The 18,522-nt window shown below is 47.0% G+C and overlaps 1 protein-coding gene across 1 annotated transcript in view; it reads right to left on the bottom strand.

Annotated features, from left to right (window-relative positions):
* Nucleotides 1-3,034: 3,034 nt before the first annotated feature.
* The window catches only part of CYTH4 (cytohesin 4), a 16,249-nt gene continuing 761 nt past the window's right edge, over nt 3,035-18,522 (bottom strand). Inside the window, exons 2-13 of the mRNA XM_009867820.1 lie at nt 13,582-13,664; nt 12,023-12,123; nt 11,703-11,766; nt 9,163-9,281; nt 8,720-8,800; nt 7,942-8,054; nt 7,292-7,440; nt 5,501-5,612; nt 5,019-5,095; nt 4,597-4,668; nt 3,595-3,749; nt 3,035-3,266 (exon numbers count right to left, since the gene is read on the bottom strand). Of these exons, the coding sequence (XP_009866122.1) occupies nt 3,194-3,266; nt 3,595-3,749; nt 4,597-4,668; nt 5,019-5,095; nt 5,501-5,612; nt 7,292-7,440; nt 7,942-8,054; nt 8,720-8,800; nt 9,163-9,281; nt 11,703-11,766; nt 12,023-12,123; nt 13,582-13,664 (1,199 nt within the window). The 3' untranslated portion in view covers nt 3,035-3,193. The remainder of the gene's footprint in view (nt 3,267-3,594; nt 3,750-4,596; nt 4,669-5,018; nt 5,096-5,500; nt 5,613-7,291; nt 7,441-7,941; nt 8,055-8,719; nt 8,801-9,162; nt 9,282-11,702; nt 11,767-12,022; nt 12,124-13,581; nt 13,665-18,522) is intronic.

The raw sequence follows: 18,522 nt of genomic DNA, 5'->3' as shown, positions 1-18,522 counted from the left end.
CAGGTTCAACTCATGCCCTTTGATTTGCTCTGAATCCGTGATCCAGTCTACTCTGTCTCCATTCTTGCACTGCCCTTCCCCTCCACCTCCCAGAGATTTTCTGAACCCTTAGCTAGATACCTAAGCTGTACTGAATGTGACTGCTGGCTCTCCTCACAGCTGCTCCATCTCTGTTGCTGCAAACAATTTCTAGAATGTTTTTAAAAAGTGTATTATCCTTCCAGAAAGGAGCTGATAAACAGGGGACAGGAGGAAGAGAAGAAGTGGGGAGGAGTCAGGATGCAGTGATGGGGTCTATTCCACACATCTTCTCCCAGCACTTTTATGAAAATAGATGGACATCTATTATGAAAACAAATTACTGGGTGTGCGCAAGAGTCCTTAGGCAGGCAGGGAATAAGTGTCAGTCTTCTGCTTCTAGGTCTACGTGAGCCACATACGCTGCCTGTGACGAGAAAGAGGAACACATCTACCAGATAGATAGCAATCTGTCAGATTTAGTACCTGAAGGACTCTGTGTGTGTCACTGTGTGTGCATTCATGTGCTGCAGTTGCCCTCAGCAAAGGAGGGAATGTGTGATGGTGGCCAGCAGCACATTCACTGGTGATGCCATTCTAGTTGCGCAAGTCGTCCCCTGTCACAAGTTTGCAAGGGCTCCAAGCATGGCTCTCAAAGCACACGGCTGTGAGTGGAAGGTCAAGTTTTACAGACCCATCCTGAGATGCCCTGGCCAATACTAAATCGCACTAGTGTCCAGCAGGCTGGAGGTCAAGGCTACCACTCATAAAGTGCATGTTGCATTGCTGGCAACATTGGGTACCATAGTGTTCACAGCAATGAGGAGATTGGGACATGGTATAGCAAGGAGTTTGGAAATTAATTTTCTGTACTGGAACCTAAGAAAGGCAATGGAAAGTCAAACGTGCTCTCTCTCTTCCTACCTCAGTCTGTAGGAGAGAAGAAACCAGGTCTATCTCCTCCTGACCCTTGTGGTTAATCCGATGGATGGAAATTACACAATCGCCTTTCTCTGTGCTTTGTTTTGCGTCCCACAAGTTGTCCTTCACACCCAGTCCCCGCTAGGAATAATCCCACTCTGCAGTGCGTGGGTATCTGGGGGAAGAAGGGAGGTGAAAGGACATAGGCAGCCTGAAGACAATTGCAAGGATTTGAGATGAGGAGGGACTGTGAAGAGCTTGGATAGACCCTACTGCCGTAGGCATGATCCTGGTAAACTCTAGGGAGGGCTTAGCTTGGATTCCTCTCACTCAAGATCAGATTGTGAGTAGAAGAGAGATTCTGGGATACATTTTGATGGCTTTTGTCACACAGAGCATGAGCCTGAGAGGCACTAGAACAAACATTTCTCACCCAAGTCCTAGGCTTAGGGGCATCTTGCACCAACCAAGAGCATATTTATATTTCTGTTACATATATTGGAGATGTTGGCAAGGTAAAGGGACAGATTCTGAATTCTCCTCTCACCTCTAGACATGATCTTGCCTCCCTGCATTGAACCCAAAGCAGGGGTGAATATGTGTGTGAGCTGCAAGTGGGCAGCAAACTCACTCCGTATCACATCAGTGACAGAGAGATTCAATGCAGGAGACATTTGCAGGCATGAGCAGAAGAAAACCTTCACGTTCCTTCTTCGGGGTGAGCGCGTGCTTCAACTCCAAGATACACTCTCTGCCTCTTGAAATTAATTCAGCGTTCCTGTGGCTTGGGCAAAAAATAACTAGAATGAATAATCGGGCTGCGCTGATTGCCTGGTCGATAGAGCCCTCTTGAGGAAGAAAAAAGGCAAGAGACCAAGACAGAGTCAGTGTTTACTTGAAGAGACCCGAAAGGTAACAGAAGAAATAGCAGTAGCTTATAAAGTCCTTTAACCCTGATGGAGTAATTGTCTCCTGGGAGTCTCAGGTGTTTCCCCGACGCACTGTTTCCAGTTTGCAGGGTTACAGCTCACTACATATTTCCTTTTGTCTCACGAACCATCCCTTCCTCCCATGCTGCCCAAAAGCTGCCTGCTTGTGTAGCATTTTGGGTGCAGTGCAGAGCTGCAGTGGTGCTCAGGCTGCTTTGCTAGGCACAGGAACGTGACACTCTTAAGGCAGAGCATCCTCTACCTTTATCACTAAAATGATCATGTTGCCCTAAGTTTTGGGCTTGTTTCCAAGCTCTTTTTTTTCCTTCTTTGCACAGGAGACAAAAACCAAATAAAATAAAACGGGCTCCAGATGAAACCACTGTGTGAAGGTGGGAATGCCTCTGTGTGTGTTTGTGCTTATGTGTGTGTGGTGTGTACGCACTTCCCATTTTTCATGACTTCTGGCTCAGGCCTTTCAGATACAAAGCCCAGGCCTCTAGGGTAGTACAAGGAAGCCACCTTCATTGGGGGATCATCAGCCAGGAGGAGAGCTAGTGTTTGGGTTTGCGCCCTAGGGAGACCTGTGGTGGTCCCTGAGCCTCAAAACAGAGAGACAAAATACCCAGAGCTGCTTGCCTGATCTTACAGCCGCTCTACACTCAGTTACTCCTTATCTCCCAGTACAACATCTTCGACTTTTTTAAATCTATGACTCAGTTACAGAGCAGGGATTTCCCAGCATTATAGCCCTCAAGGCTATAAGAAGAGGTAGAGAGGGCACTCTTCTGCATGGAAGGCTTCTTATCTTCCCTTGGCCTCTGGTTTCAGATTCAGGTCTTAAATATCAGTGGCCCCTTCTCCACAATCACTACGCATCTGTTGATGGAAGAGAAACCACTGGGGCTTTTCTACTCTGCAACTGATTGGACCATGCTTGGCTGCTCTGAAAGCGTCTCCATGGTTCCTCACAGAAAAATACTCAGGCCTGGTCTGACGGCAAGAGGGGATGAAGGCATTCTGGAGACATTCCTGTCTTCTCTCAGATCCCGACCTACATGCCTGGGGCTATATGGGAGAACCTAAAGGACAGTTGCTGTTGAGTCTTTACATTTGGACATGTCCTCAGACTGCACCTTGCGTTTCTGCCTTTGGTTTGGTAACAGGAAGGAGCAACTCTGCCAAGTTACCCCCTCAGTCATCTTCCTGCCAAGTGGGAGGCAGAGGGAACCGATTTACCCAAATGTCTTCACTGGAAGAGCCCAACATGGGAGGGAAGATGTCCAACAACTACATGTTCCTGCTGCCAGTGACCAGGGCAGGGCTCAGTTTTTGCTGGCGATCTTTTTCTTACGGGCAGATACCAGATCGTAGAAAGGATCCTGTGTGATGCTGGTCCTGGAAATAAGAGGAAATGGGGGCAAAAGTAAGAGATTTCATGCTAGAGATCAGTGCAGGCAACCTAACTGATCTTGCATAGAGACATCACTCACCAAAATGTATGATTGGAGATATGCAGACCCACAGCAGAGAATTTAGCTGTGGCTAGAGATTCTCCAGAAGGGACCTTAAAACTCTTTGAAGTCAAGAGGTGCCACAGTTGCTAGGCTGAAAACATTTCTTTCCACCCCCTTTTTCAAGCTCTGGTAGCCAAATAAACTATGTGACCATTTGTCCCTGCGGCTGGACAAAGGCAAGCTGGGCCCTCCAGTTTTGGTCTCCTCACCGTATTGCCTCAATCCACTCATCTCGTTCTGCTGGTGTGGCTGCTGAGATCCTGTAGGACTGATGTTTGCCTTCAACCACTTTCCCATCCCCATCTGTTTTGCAAGCTTTGATCTTCTTCCCTTTGCAGTTGGGATTGAAGAGCTCAAAGCAGTTCTGTCAGAAAGGGAATAAAATGGAGCAGTAGAGGAGGACGGGGTGGACCCAAGGAGACACTACTGCTTCAACCATGGGTGACAGGTGCAGAGAGCTTCCAAAGGGGAGGATAGCATTCTGTTTCTGAACTGTGACAGAGCCTTTCCTTCCCCATCCCAAGAATCCCCATACAAGTCAGATCTCCAGGCCACCACTCTTAGATAAACACACCCCTTCTGTGAAGGGCTGGAAATTAAAATAGGCTTTATGGAGAGACAGAGCAGCAACAGTTATCAGAAAACACCTTCTGGGATCATCAAAAAACACCTTCTGTCACTCTGCTTCACTCACGAAGTAGATACAACATCCTTGCTTCTGCTTGCCACAATGCAGACAGAAGGCACTTTTCCCAGAGTCCTGACATATCAAAGAGTGAGTATCCCCAAAAGATGCACAGACAAAGAATGTCACTTCCTAGGCAAGTTTTCTAACACCACAGCACTGTCTGGTCTACATGTGCTGTAACTCATTACGGAGCCCTGGGAAGAGAAACTGAACTCACATCTCCTGGTGCAAAATGAGTAAAGAGTCAGCTGTGTGCACTCATGTCTGCCCTTCTACCTGCACACACACACACACACACAACATACAACGGAGCCAGCCAAAGGAAGCTCTCCATGCACACTAGATATTCCCTGGTAGAATACAATCATGTTTAGGTATCATCACGTTTACATGGGGGACAAGGCACTTTGGAATGGCACCTTCCCTCTGAGAAGCATGGTAAGAGTAGGGTGCGTGCACCCTCTCTTCCCCTCGACCTCCCGAGAGCCTGAAGTGGGCAGAGAACCAAGCAATGGAGACTTACTGGCTTTTTGGGATCATCCACCTGCCGGACCGATAGGTTCTCCAGGGGGATAATGCCCAGAGGCTCTTTGTCCTGACAGCAAAGAAACATGAATTAACACCCAAAATGCTCCCTGCCTCTATACCAGTATTTAGAACCTCTCGGATTTCCCAGATGTGTTCCTTTGTGAGGGTGACAAGGGCAGATAGGCCCAGGGAGAGCCCCTCCAGGGAGAGCTTAGTTTACATGAGATCCCAGCAATAGCTGCAGTGTCCATCCGCTCAAGACCAGAGATGAGGAAATAGCACAGAAGCGAAGGGACATCTGAGTTTAGTCTGGGAGCAGGGTAGAAGAGTTGCCCCCTACCCTCGCCTCCTCCCTGGACCCTCAGAGACTCATAATCACCCAGGACACAATTGCCCAACCAGGAATTAAGCCTTTACCGTGGTATATTCAAAGTAGTACAGGCAGTTAGCAGTCAGAATGAACCAACGCCGTTTCCAGGTTTTCACACGTCCTCCTAAAGGCAGTGAGGTTCAAAAGCCATTAGTCACACATTTTGCTGTCCTTCCCACCCCTAGACATGCACACGCAGGCATACCCTCCCAGATCTCCCTGTAGAACAGCCCCCAAGGAGGGGCACTGATGCCATGTGGTGGACACTCACACGCAGAGACCAAATTTTGCTTTGATGGGGCTAGGAATGGGGAGGGGTAAGTGATATCTTTTTGAGTTCCTGTTTGAGCAGGCAGAGCGTGCAGGAGCTGAGAGGAGAGAACAGACGGCTGGTTTCAACAGCAGATGTCAGCCTCACCCCACCGCAGCAGATGGGAGCGAAGGACAGCGGAGATGCTGGCGGGTTACTGGGAGAGATTTCTGGTGGGAGGCAGGGAATTCAGAGGAGCTAGGGGAATCGTCCCCTTACCTAGTTTCAGGAGCCAGCCTTCACGATTAGGGTTGAAGAAAGTATGCGTGAGGTCATTCCCATCGTCCTCTGGTATGGAGAATGGCTCATTCTTTATGCTCTCAAACAGATTCTGCCCCAGTGTTGGGGGAGGGGGAAGAAAAAGGGAAGCAGAAAGGAAAAAAAAAGATTGATTTTTTACAAAGCTTGTACACAACTCTCTTAGGTCCATCTTGTTCACGACTCTCTTTCCGCAGGGGCAGGAGTGTGAACAGGGAGGGGAGCAGGCAGTGAGCACTGGGGGTACAACAGCCCTCAGTCTACACCTAACAGGCTCTCAAGGGGGAACACCAGCTCTTTTCTCCATCTTGTGTCATTAAAAAGAAGGTGTCCAATTTGGAAACTCACAGTCACAAAAGTGTGCACCCATATCAAGAGAGGCTGCAGTGACCAAACCCAGCATGCCGTGCAAGTGCCACTGTGGGTGGTGCTAAGGCACTGGGTGAGGGACAGATAGAGCAGATACTGCAGCCCCATTTAGGTCCTGGGTTGGTGGTGCCAAACACTCTGCTGAGAACTTGTATGAAGAGACGCACACATCTGCATGACCACAAGGAGGCACATTTCATAAAACCAAGGCTTTTACACTGAGGAACACGAACGGTGACATTTATAGCAGCAGAGTGACAGGGAGGCAGGTTACTAGCTTAAAAGGGACACCAAAATGTAGCTCACGTCATTGGATTTGCCATCACAAATCCCAAGCCAAGAAAAAAACCATCGAACTACAGATTCCTGCAAGTTCCCTCAAACTGTCTGAAAGAAATGACACTCTGGAGCAAAATCTAAAGCCTTTACCCTGAGGGAATGCTGCTCAGCAAATCCAGGTGCGCGATGTAGGCAGCCTCTTTGACACAAGTTATTCTCCCCAAGCTGGTTGAGTGAAGTTGGACTCATGTCAGCAGGCTGCCCACCTCTACCTTGCCTCATAGGGCAGGTGCCATGTCTGCTGAGCCTTCTGCAGCTCCAGCTTTGCTTAATGGATGTATTCCCTATCTCTGTCTTCCCTGTCCCCCATCTTCATCCCCTGGGATCAGAGGCAACACGGACCTGCTAAGAGCTTTACGGATGCTGGAAGAAATGCTGGACTCTGACACTCATATGGGGTTTGTTGGTTCTATTTGCTCAAAGATATGTCCCACTTTAAGAGAGGTAGGGCACTGGTGTCCTGGCTGATGTGAACGTTGGAGTCAGCTGAGACATTAAGGTACAAACAAAGAAAGGGAATTCATATTCTGGGCCATGGTGACATTATCTCACACTTAGAGATACACAGGCAACAGAGAGTCCCCTTGGGGTCTTGGACTTTCAAAGCAGGCCAAAAGAGTCAGCTGCCTCCCACAGAGGTGAGTGCCCCATTCACACAGCCTCACACCTACATGGCACACAGACACCCGCAGCTCATGTCTTCCTCCCTGACAGTTACAATATTTGTTCATGTATCACATTGACACAGTTAAAATCACAAACGTACTTGAACTGATACTACTGTTCCCTGAATGTCCCCAGCCCTGTCTCACTTATTTCATATCCTCAACAATAAGCATGTGTGCAGCCCCTTTCCAAAGCAGTTTATACTCTTCCAGCTTTTCTTTTGTACATACTGCCCTCTTTTCTTTCTCAGCCCTTTCCCTTCTACCGCAGGAGGTCAGTAGTCCTGTGTTACACTTAGACCTGTGGACTTTTGCTTCTAAGTGGACCTCAAGCCAGAGAGTAGAGCATGACTGAGGAGAAAATGGGAGGTCTCCTTACCTTTAAGAGCTCTTCTGGCAAGTCTCCTCCATTGTCAATGCCTCTGTTGATAGATACAAACCTTTCAAAGGGAGGCTTGTCTTTCACATTGGGGTTGTGCAGGCTGGTGTTCAGCATGATAATAGAGAAGGACAGTACATAACATGTATCTGGCAATGAGAAGAAAGAAAAACAGGATGGCTTGGTTTCCAGTCACTCTAGGCAGTAGGACGAAAAGGGACATGTCCCATCTGCTAGCAAAAAGAGGGACAGTTGATTGCTGATGGAGGTGATTCTATCCCCTCAGGGTAATGGGGCAAGCTGGGTAGGTCTAGCCCACAAACACCTGTGCCAGCAGGAAAGTTTCTTCAAATCCATGTCTGTCGGTACTACCCTTGCTGCAATGAGGAGTACCTTATGTGGGGCTGGGAGCATTTCTCAAGTCTGTTGTTCATGGGGATGGACTACAGCATAGTTGTAAAAGGAGGACTGAAGACACTCAGTCTATTGAAAAGTTACATGGGAACTGGGCTGACTCATTCTGTTTAAGGGGAAAAAATCCACGCTTCCAAGTGGTGCCCTTTGTGCTTTATGAATGGAAAAGGAAGGCTCCTCTCTCTCTAGCAAACAGTGAAGCTCAGCTTTACAGGCCTTCATGTCCCCAGAACTACCTGTAGACTGGAATACTCCTGGGTTACACTTGCAGTACCAGTTGGCAAAGGCCTCCATCATCCGATCAATCTTCTGCGCTTCCCCAGGTAGCCGGAAGCTCCATAGGAACTGTCTGTCAGGAGCATTGTGCCAGAGTTAGTCATATTGGGTGCAAGGAACATTTATCTCTTCTCTCAACACATGGGTCACCATGAAAATGAAAGAAGTCATCCCATCACACTGCAGAGACAACACAGTGCATGAGGCAGAAGCTCTGCTTTTCTCTCTAGAAATTGCCTGGGCTCATCAGCCTCAAACACCTTAAAAGCAGGAAGCAGAAGAAAATATCCAGGATATCATGGCTTCTCTTTCGTAATGAGTGCACTGCAAGGCAGGAGAGACCTCAAGAGCAAGAGTCCTGCCAGGAGGCTGGCCTTTAAGAAAAGATGATGCCCTAAGACAGAGTCACTTTGTCTCTGACATAACGGGCACTGTGGACAGACGTGTTTCCTGGTGCAAAACATAACTTGTCCAATTTCCCCAGCCACTGAAGCCACATTGACCCACTTTGCTTTTCCCATCTTCTCTGCACAAAGCCAGTCTGGTCAAGGGGCCATGAAAGTTCCTCCAGGAAAGCGTTAATACCTCACAGAGCAAGAGTCTTGGAGCCAACACAGGCAGCAGGGCCTTGGGAAGCCCTATTTTAGCATAGAAGGGTTTCATACCCTTCCTGGGTGACAGGACCCAGTGGCTGAAAAGGCTCCTGCTCTATGTCCTGTGACCTGCACGCTCACTCACCTTAGTGCCTGCACCAGGTTGAGGTTGGCAAACTGGTGACATGCCACAAAGGCTTGGAGGATCTGAATGTTTGTGGGGTCCCTGGGAGAAGACAGAGGGAAAAAGGTTAGAAAAGATCTTTGACCCTGCTCAGTTTGGATGTCCCCTGGTGTGACAATGGGCACTGGGCTCCATCCCAGCCTCCACTTCCCCTCTGACTAATGAGGGGCCAAGACGTACACTCTTGTCTGGGAAGACTGACCTCAACAGAGGCATGAGGAGTGGCAGGACATACAGCCAGACTTAGCCACACTCCAAAGGTTCCCCCCTGGAGGGCGCTGCCCACTCACCCCATTGCAGACAGCTGCCTGGGGTCTGCCAGAGGTCATCTAAAGTGGTGGTTGAGAGGGGCCAGGTAGGACAGAGCCTCCAGAGGTCCTCCTCATCCTGACTGGGTTGCTCACCTCCCACCCAGGTAATCCCCAATGGCTGTCTTGTTCAGGCCTTCACCCTTGTGGAGGAATCTGGCAATCTCCTGCAGGTCTGAGGACAATACCTCATGCTCAATCAGGTACTGGATCCCCTGGAGGAGGAGAAGGAAGACAGTGAGGTAAGATGGTGAAGTGATAATGGTTGGACTTGATGATCTTAAAGGTTTTTCCAACCTAAACAATTCTATGATTGTAAGACAGCTCTATGGGCTGATAGGAAAGTAGGACCCCAACACCCTGATGCCTGCCTTTCTTGGCTTTGATGATGTTGCTTTCTCTGTTACTTCCCAGGCCTTTTATGAGAGACCACATCCATGTTCCCTCTCCTGTTCCATCACGCTTAATCCATCATGGTGAGTCAGTCCCTCTTCCATTTCAATGCTAGATTTGAATAAGTGTTTTGATGGTATGGAAACTCAAGCAAACAAAAAAGAGCAGTGTATGTTAAAAGTCCAAAAAGGCAGAGTCAAAATAGTTAATTTTAACATTTTCAATTAAAATATCTTAGTTTTCTATTCCTAAATGTAATTTTTTCCTGTATTAACTTAAAGCAAAAAATATTTAAAAGAAGACATAATTAATAAAAAATATGTACTCAGATAAAAATATGGGCTTGAGACAACTTAAAATTATTTTTTCCTAAATCTTCTTCTATGTCACAGGACAGAGAAGTCTGCAGTCTTTCCAGCTCCTTCCACCCCAGTCAGTAAGTATGGAATATGTTTTTTAAGGAATACTGAGGGTCTGATTTGGGCTGTGCAAAGAGTCATCATCTTGTTTTAGAGGGAATTTCATGATTTTCAAAGTCACAGAGAGTCGAGATTTTGTTCAGATTCTTAACAATATCTAAAACAACTGCAACCCTCCAGACCACATTGCAATTCTCCTCACAAAATACAACAAAGGAATGAAAATTGGTTTAGATCCATCAGAATGTTCTACTTCAACAGAATCGATTCACTTTGCCTTGTGATATGTAAGAAGATATTTCTAAGATGCCTCAAAGAAAAAGCAGTTTCAGAAGAAGAAACTGAAATGTTTGTGAGATTTTTCCACACTGTTTTCCTTTCTTTTTCCCCAGACCAGTTTAATTTTGCAAAGCACTGTGGTGATGATGGGGCTCCATCTTCCAGGAGAAAATGTTTCTCTCAGAAGATTATGTTCAGCCAGATTCCTGATGTTTACCCCCTCTAGCCTCAGGAACTTGCCCTGAGATCTTGGAGGTAGGAACTCAAAGTCTCAGCGTTGCATGGATGTAACCTTAGCAAGAAGGAACAAAGAAAGTTCCTCGCATTGCAGCACCTCTCAGCCTCATGCAGTGTAGCAAAAGGGGAGCAACAAACAGAGACCAGCATAATACAGGCTCACAGTATAACACTTTGACCAGGCTGACGGGCATTGAATTAATAAAGCTAAACCAGTTTGGGGTCAGAACTAGTTCAGGTATTTCTGCATAGCGTGGCACAGTGCCACAGACTGAGATGCCTCTGGGCCCTCAAACCAGGGTTAGACACAAAGACAAAAATGAAATCAACTCTCATGCAGGCTCTAAGTACTGTTATCACTGCTCTGAGACAGCTCTCACTGGCAGAGGGATGTCCAGAGGACTGGAATGCCCTCCAGCTGAGGTTTGGGCACTGGGGAAGGCATCTTGAGGGTCTCAGCAGGCAGAAGAGGCATAAAAACTTGTCACTCAGACCAGCAGCCACCCAAGATGCGAGCTGTGGTGGTTAGCTGAACAATGAGTAATCGTTCAATCGCAGCTTGTGGTTTTCCTTACAGAGCTCAAAAAAAATGGTCCACCAGTGAGGAGGAAGGAAGAGAAAACTATCTTTCTCATATCTTCTCTACTTAGCGTTCAATCGCAGCTTGTGGTTTTCCTTACAGAGCTCAAAAAAAATGGTCCACCAGTGAGGAGGAAGGAAAACTATCTTTCTCATATCTTGTCTACTTAGTCATGACAATTTTTGAGCTTTCTGCAAAGGGTTGAAAGCTATGAGGTCTGGACCTCACTGGTCAGTCCCAGAAAGTGAAAAACCTGGATTCATTCCACAGTCTAACCAGTACTACCAAAACTACCTCCAAAATGACAGAGGTAGCTTGTTGTCTTTTGTTCTCAATGAACAAAGGAACCTGACACACTGTCTAAACTTCTCATCTTCTTCCTACTCCATCATCCTCCATCTATGGCCAATTCTTAGCTTCTCACAGGCATGAAGAGCTGGGCTGAAGATTTGGCTCTTCTGACACGTTGGCACACATTCCTTTATTTCAAGTTGCATCTGACGGGATGGCCTATAGATGCATGATGGGGGGGAGGCAACAAAGCTTAATCCTATCTGAAGACCTTATTCAGGGATAGGATGAAGGGTACTGCTAACTGGAACTTTAGTGAGGTAGGAAACTAGCCCCACAGTGCCATGCTGTAGCTCCTTTGACATGAGTGGCTGCAAGTGGACCAGTAGCCAGCAGAAACTCTTCCTCCCAGCTTCCTTCTCATAAGTGGATCCTACCTTTGCAGGGTCCATGTTGAACTTCTTCCGGCCCAGGGACAATTTATCCCTCTGCGAAAGTTTGCTGCAAACATGAAAAAGAAGGAAAGTCAAAATTAGAATAAAAGGCCTCGTTTCAATTCACTCACAAGGTAACTCACCTATCTCAAGGACAGGTGTTTGACTCTCCAGGATCAAAGAGAAATCTCAGAGGAACGAAGGGTGTTCCTGGCCTCATTTCCCTGTCCTTGTTCTGATCCAAATTCCATTGGTGTTTTTATTTTCTCAGCATCAAGAGAGAGACTTTGTAAGCAAAGGAATATCCATCTTGTCCCACTTGCCTGGTCTGGTCTCCAGGATCATTGTCTGCCTCTTGCCTCTCCTTTGCATTTTGAAAACACTCAATCTCTGTAAACACTTCAGCAATCTCTTCTTTCAGCTTCTACAAAAGAATTACCAGGAGGGTGAAGGCAATGAAGGGAAAAACAGCAGACACATACAAAACACGTCTTACTTATTCCCTGTATAGGGAAATATATAGGAAAAGGACTGGTCAGATAGTCATGAGTAGCCAAGGATTTCTATGAAATGGGCACTGCTCCAGAATCACCCTGCTGGATTCCAGATGAAAACAACGGGAGAGTGGCGCTGCAGGATGTGTGTTGTCAATTGAGGCTGAAAAATCAAGCTTAGCCGGTGTGGAGAGTGTCAGAGAACTCAGCTTGGTGCTGATTTCAGTTCCTCAAAAAATGTCAGCTGTGAGACTCCTTCCATCATGCCTGTTTCCTTCTAACTTTTGCTTTGCATAGCCCTGCTACACATCCAGGAAAGGGGAAGTGGAACCAGTAACTGTGAGGTCAATATGAACCTGAAGTGCCCATATCATGAAATACAGACTTTTTAACATACCTGACACTCAAATACCACTGGGCAGACATCTGTCTTTAGGTGGAGAAAGAAGAGAAGAGGAGTGAAAGAAGAATAATCACTGCCATATTTTAAAAAATCAGTTCTATAATTCAGTTTTATTTAGGTCCATCACAGACCATGGCTTTCTTGGCTGAATATTCTGAGTTACTAAGGAAATGAATATGGCGTCTCCTTGGTCCCATCCTGTGGTTAAGGTCATCCTCAGAGCCAGAGTGCATCTCAGCACTCTTCTGGGAATCACCCAAATTGTTCTCCATGAAAACCAGAATAGGCAGGGGAAGAAGTACTGTTTTATGACAGATCTTGCCTCAACAAGGAGTGAGGATGTGGTCACGATATGCACGCAGATAGAGAAACTGAAGTTCTCCATTATCCCATAATTCAAAAGAGCTTCTGGATTTCAGTTTTGCTCTGGTCTTCATTCTGTTGTGCTTCTCCAGAGCTGGGAGTGTTCCTTACTAAGCTTTAGGTATTGTAAAAATGTAACAAACAGTGATCTCTACTCCCAGTTTCAAATGATTATCAGTTTTGTTTTTTTATTGACCGCAGTCTTTTGGCAGCGTAACCAGCAAATATAGACCCATCCTTTCCCCAACTCTCTCTCCCTGCGCCATATATTCCCCCAAGTCTTTGTGTTAAAGGGTGTTAGATACTTTCTGAAGAAATCCATCTGGGAAAATGTCTCTAGTTTTAGGTACTCTTTTACCAAAACTCATCGTGCTCCATTGGACAACGTATACTCCACTGGTTAATGGCTTCGGGATTTAGAGTATGGGTTTGTGTATTCCAGCAGCTTTTCTCTGTCCATAATGGGTAAAAAATAAAAAATGTAGTATTCCTATTCAAATGTCCTGACTCCTATAATGAGGAGATAAGAACCATGCACAAACAAACCAGATGCACACACATTCATAGACTGTTTTGCAAGAAAGGACAAGATGCCAGGCTGATACGCAGCAGAGATTCTTACCTTAATGTCCTCCAAAAGCTCCTGTCTGTGCTTCCTGATTGTCTCTATTTCAGCCTCTTCAGCCTCAGTAAAGTCAGTTGACCCTGGAAGGACAAAAATATCTCTGATAAAAGTACTGAGGACAACATATCACAGGAAAAGCTGCCTCAACTTCTCAGCATCTATCTTCTCCTAGAATCATTTCACAGCAACTCTAATTTGTGCATTTCAACATCTATGTCCCCTGCTGTTGCAGCCACTGCACCTCAGCTTTGCCTCGCAAATTGTTCTCAGTTCAGAGTGACCAGCACACATGTATTGACCAGTTCAAGAAGCCAGCCGCTGTACTGGTAGCCCTCTGATCTAACCTTGCAACAACTCACCTCGCATACTCAACTGAGTTGGCTCACCACAAGCACAACGAAGAGGTCTTAACAAATGCTCTGTGGTGGGTTTTGTGTCAGTCATCTTCATGTACTGAAAAGCTGTGACCTAAATACTTCATCTACATCCAAACCTCCTATGAAGAGCCACTGGCTTCATGGATTGATCCACCACAGCCAGAGTCAGATATGGCTTAAGGAACATAATTAAGGTTTTTTAAGCTTGAGGGCAGAATCTTGGGGGATGAAAGCCTGGATGAAGAGGGAGTGTCTGTGGGAGGCTGTTGTTCTGTGGACTACAGAAAACACAGAAATATGAGTAGGCTTCCTTGTAATGTGCAGGAAGTTAAACAGATACCAGCAGAGCCAAGACAACCACAAAATGATTCATAAAAGACTTAGAAGAGCTGGGGTTACAGCACGGCTGCTAAATATAATCCAGGTGAAGCTTAGGCTCTTCAGCAAGGAGAACGAGGAGGCTGCAACCCTAGAGAAGCAAAGAAGGTGCTGAGCCCCAGGAAAAAAACACGGGGCTTATACAAGACTGAGACCCCTGGAGCTCCTGGGAGGTCACTCCAGAACTTGCAGACAGCTTTGCTGCACCTGAAAACTGCAAGACAAAGCTTCCCCAGGAAGGTAGGTCAGGTCACTGGATACCCTGCTCCACTGTTTCACAAGCCAAAATCCCCTGGGCCTCCCATCTTCCTGCAAAAAGGGGAAGTGGAAACTCTCTTAGAGTGGATCTCACATGTGAAACAACTGCTATAAATATGAGTGGGGAAAAAAGGAGAAGGAACCAGCCAAGACAGACAGAAGGAAAAAGAGGACAAGGGCAGTCATCTCAGAGCCCATATGCTTTCCTCCTGTTGTTTTCAAGCATTGCATTCCTGGGGAGAGGCTGCTCTGGAAGCCTCTGGGAGGAAAGCATGGGGCAAGAAGCACACATGAAGCCAGGACTGGGAAGGACCCCTATCCCCTCCCAGCTCTGCAAGCAGCTCTCATAAAGAGCTGAAGGAAGCTGACTGATTGCTGAAGCTGATGAAGAGGGGAGAAAAACCTGTGGCATCCAGCAGCTTGCAACAGCCATATCTGCATATGAGGGGTAAACAAGCAAGCAAGCAAGCAAGCAAGCAAACAAAACTCAACTAAACAAAAAGAATCAACAACGAGAAACCCGACGCAGTGGCTTTGCTGCTTGTTAGGCGGGTTGCTGACTTCCCCTTGAATGTCAGCCCTGTGTCTGCCTGGGTCTTTCAGTTTGTCTTATGTCTCACATCGTTCTGGCATCTGCAGGAGATGAGGCCAGCCTCTCCATCTCTCTCACCCCTATAGAGGCTAATAACTGTGGAATCACTGGGGTGATTCCTCAACAAATTACCACTAAGTCCCTTTGTCCTATATTCCTTTCCACAAAAGCATCATAGCAGGACACATCTGAAGAATTTCCCCTTCCCCCACCCCATCAGCAAAGTCTGTGGTGTGGCTGGTTGCTTTGCTTCAGTTGATCTGTGTCTACTGAATCAGCCTAAAACATCTCAAAGAGACATGAGGCTTCCAGAGGACACCATCTCACACACACACACACGACCCCTGTGGAGACTATAAATAACTCAGTCCCCCTCCTCCTGAACATCTGAGAACTCCAGCTCTCAAGTGATTTACGTGTCCAGTTTGTCAGAATGAGAAAACTGGGAAAGGCTGCATATATGGTGAGAGCTGGGGAGAATGCACATACGAGACATGGAAAAAGGGAGAGAATCAAGGAATGAAAGAACAGAAAAAGGTGGCATAGTAAGAAAAAAAAAAAGGATGGTTCAAACTTTCAGAGCAATTTAGACAGAGCTGCAGAGAGGTTCCCTGTAATTTTTCCTAAGTTTCCTAAACAGTCCCTGATTGCCTTGGAAAAAAATTCTGAGGTCAGTGCCTGCATGTTACTCTGCTTCCCTAACAGAAGGCCTAATGCTGTGCTTAAGGCTGTTTTGAGGCTGTTCATCAATATTATTGCACACATTGAGGTCTACACTTAGGGGAAGTGAACACAAAAGTCTCATTTGGGGAACCATCCAGAGAAAGGCAGTGAAGGCAGCAGAGACAGCTGGGCAAGTGTCAGATGAGATGACGACCGCAGGCTCCTTTTTCATTCCTTCCCTCTCCATATTGAGCATGAGCTGAGCTGGCAGGAGAAGCATGCTCCGAGTGAAGCACAGCCTGGCTTCCTCCAGATGCTTGCAATGGCAGAGGGAATTCATCCCTGCACCAGGAGACACGAGGAGTGGCCTCAGCCTTGTCAAAGTCCTCAGCACCACCAAGTTCCACTTCCCCCTAGGGCTAGGTCAGGACACAGATGAAGCATGGCCCTGGTCAGGGTTCTCTGCACAGGGGGAAATTTCACCCTGACAAAGAACATGCCGTGACAACACCCGCAGGTTTCAGGGGGATGCTGTCAGCCAAACCAGTGCTGACATCTTCCAGTTCAGACATGAGGCATAACAAAGTGGATAGCATTCTCCCCAGAAAGGACATGAAGTTGCTGCTTGGAATCTCCCGGCCGGCTTATCGCACATGACAACTTAGTCAGGATCACTTCCAGCCACTTTTGCCTATGGCTCTTACCCCATACATCCTGGAACATAGGAAGTTCCACAAAAATATTAGAAAAAACTTTTTCACTGAGAGGGTGCCAGAGCACTGGAACAGGCTGCCCATGGTGGTTGTGGAGTCTCCTTCTGTGGACGTGTTCCTCTGTGGCCTACTGTAGGTGCCCCTGCTCGGGCAGTGAGGTTGGACTAGGCGATCTTTTGAGGTCCCTTCCAACCCCTAACATTCTGTGATTCTAGCACCTAATACCACGGTACTGGTCTGCTCTCCCATGTTCGACACACGCAGCTCAAGGATTTGACATACTGGCTCTGTGGCCTCATCCAGACAGTCACCAGAGGGTCCTGAAGGAAGCTGGAAGAGGACATCCACTGCAGTGAGAGCAGCTGCCCCACAAATTCATCTGTCTCATCTGCACACAGCTGTGGCAGACAGGTACAATTGCATCTCCAGGTAGAAGTGACTCCAGGAAAAGGTGTATGTCCCCATGTGTTGCCCGATCTAGTTTGAGAGGCATCCCTGCCCATGACAGGGAGGTTGGATTAAAGGATCCCTAAGGTCCCTTCCAGCCTAGGCCATTCTATGATGATGATGATGATGATGATGATGATGTGCATCTCTGACTTTCAGGAAAATCATGCTGTAACCAAGCAGTTATAAACACATCCAGTGCTCTAAAGCTCACTGAAAATCTGTATCTGGCAGCAGCCTTGGCTCCCAAAGTAGAACAGCATCAAACCAACCCACTTTCCCACCCAGCTGTGAAGTGACAGGCTGGGACTGAACAAAGACATCAGCCAGAACCAGCACATCTCTTCAGGCACTGCCTGCCTTCAGGCTCTGCCTCTAGCCAAAGCTTAGCAAACCCGTGTTGTCCCTGAGCAGGATCTCATTGTGCTATTGCAGTGTGCAACTTTTTAGACATAATTAACGCAGTAATTCATAGCTTGAGTGAATGACTCTGTCAGACCATCAGTTTGGAGTGCCTCGGTTTCCGTGGAAAGCACGCTCCAAAATAAGTAGCAAAACATGAGGTACCCCACCTTCTCTTGCTCAGCTTGTCCTGCAGGAGTTTTGTCCACAGTTGCTTTCAGGTGTGAGGGCTGGGTGATGAGACCCACTTCCCTCACCATTCATAACCAGATGCTGACAAAAGCCCAGCTCCCACAAGTCCCACCAGTTTCCCTGAAAACAAGGGCTGGTATGTGGTTTGAGCATGCACTTTCCTTGGCTACCCACCTAGGAGTTAAAAAGTGCAGAACAGTTGTTCAAACTTGGCATTGCTTTTCCCTTCACTCTGTTCTCTGTATCCTACATGCAAAAGGCTGAGGACAGAGAGTCAGACACAGCAGGTCCATTGCAAGATGATCCTTTTTCTTCCTGGCCCTTGTTCAGTCTATTCCCATTTGACTCTTCCTATCTACTGCCTTTGACAGACTCAGAACTTCCTCAGCCAGAGGCTAGAAATGTTCAGTATGCCATTCCCTGCTGAATCTCAACTACTTTATCCACCACCTGTCAAAGTAGGAAATAAAACCTGAGATCTCTCTTGGTTCCTCAGATGTGGCTTTTTTTCCCCTCACCCACCTCTGCCTTTTGAAATTATTTCAGGACCAGGCAAGCCCACCTGCAGGTCACCTGGAGTTGGGTAGAACTCTAATATAGGCATTTAGTTTTTACATGGACATGTGCAAGGGAGGCCCCAGTACCAAAAGCCTTTGCAAGCGTGTTGCACTGGAATATCCAACTGCAGAAGAGGCTCTGCAAACAAACCAACTCCTGGGTACTGTAGAGGAACACCACTGAGGAACATGTAAGCCATGTCAGAGGTGCATGAAGAGAAGCCAAATCTTACAGGTGCTCATCCCAAGTGTCACACGTACCCTTGGTACCCCTGAGTCAGTTCCAAGCTCAGCTCAGGATCACCAGTGCAAGAGATCACAGCAGTGATCTCAGTACTCTCAGCACAAAGGCCTTTCAA

This window comes from Apaloderma vittatum, unplaced genomic scaffold (genome assembly GCF_000703405.1).
Source record: "Apaloderma vittatum isolate BGI_N311 unplaced genomic scaffold, ASM70340v1 scaffold5184, whole genome shotgun sequence".
NCBI classification, from domain to species: domain Eukaryota; kingdom Metazoa; phylum Chordata; class Aves; order Trogoniformes; family Trogonidae; genus Apaloderma; species Apaloderma vittatum.
Note: the sequence above shows the minus strand (reverse complement) of the source record. Positions and strands in the feature narration are given on the sequence as shown.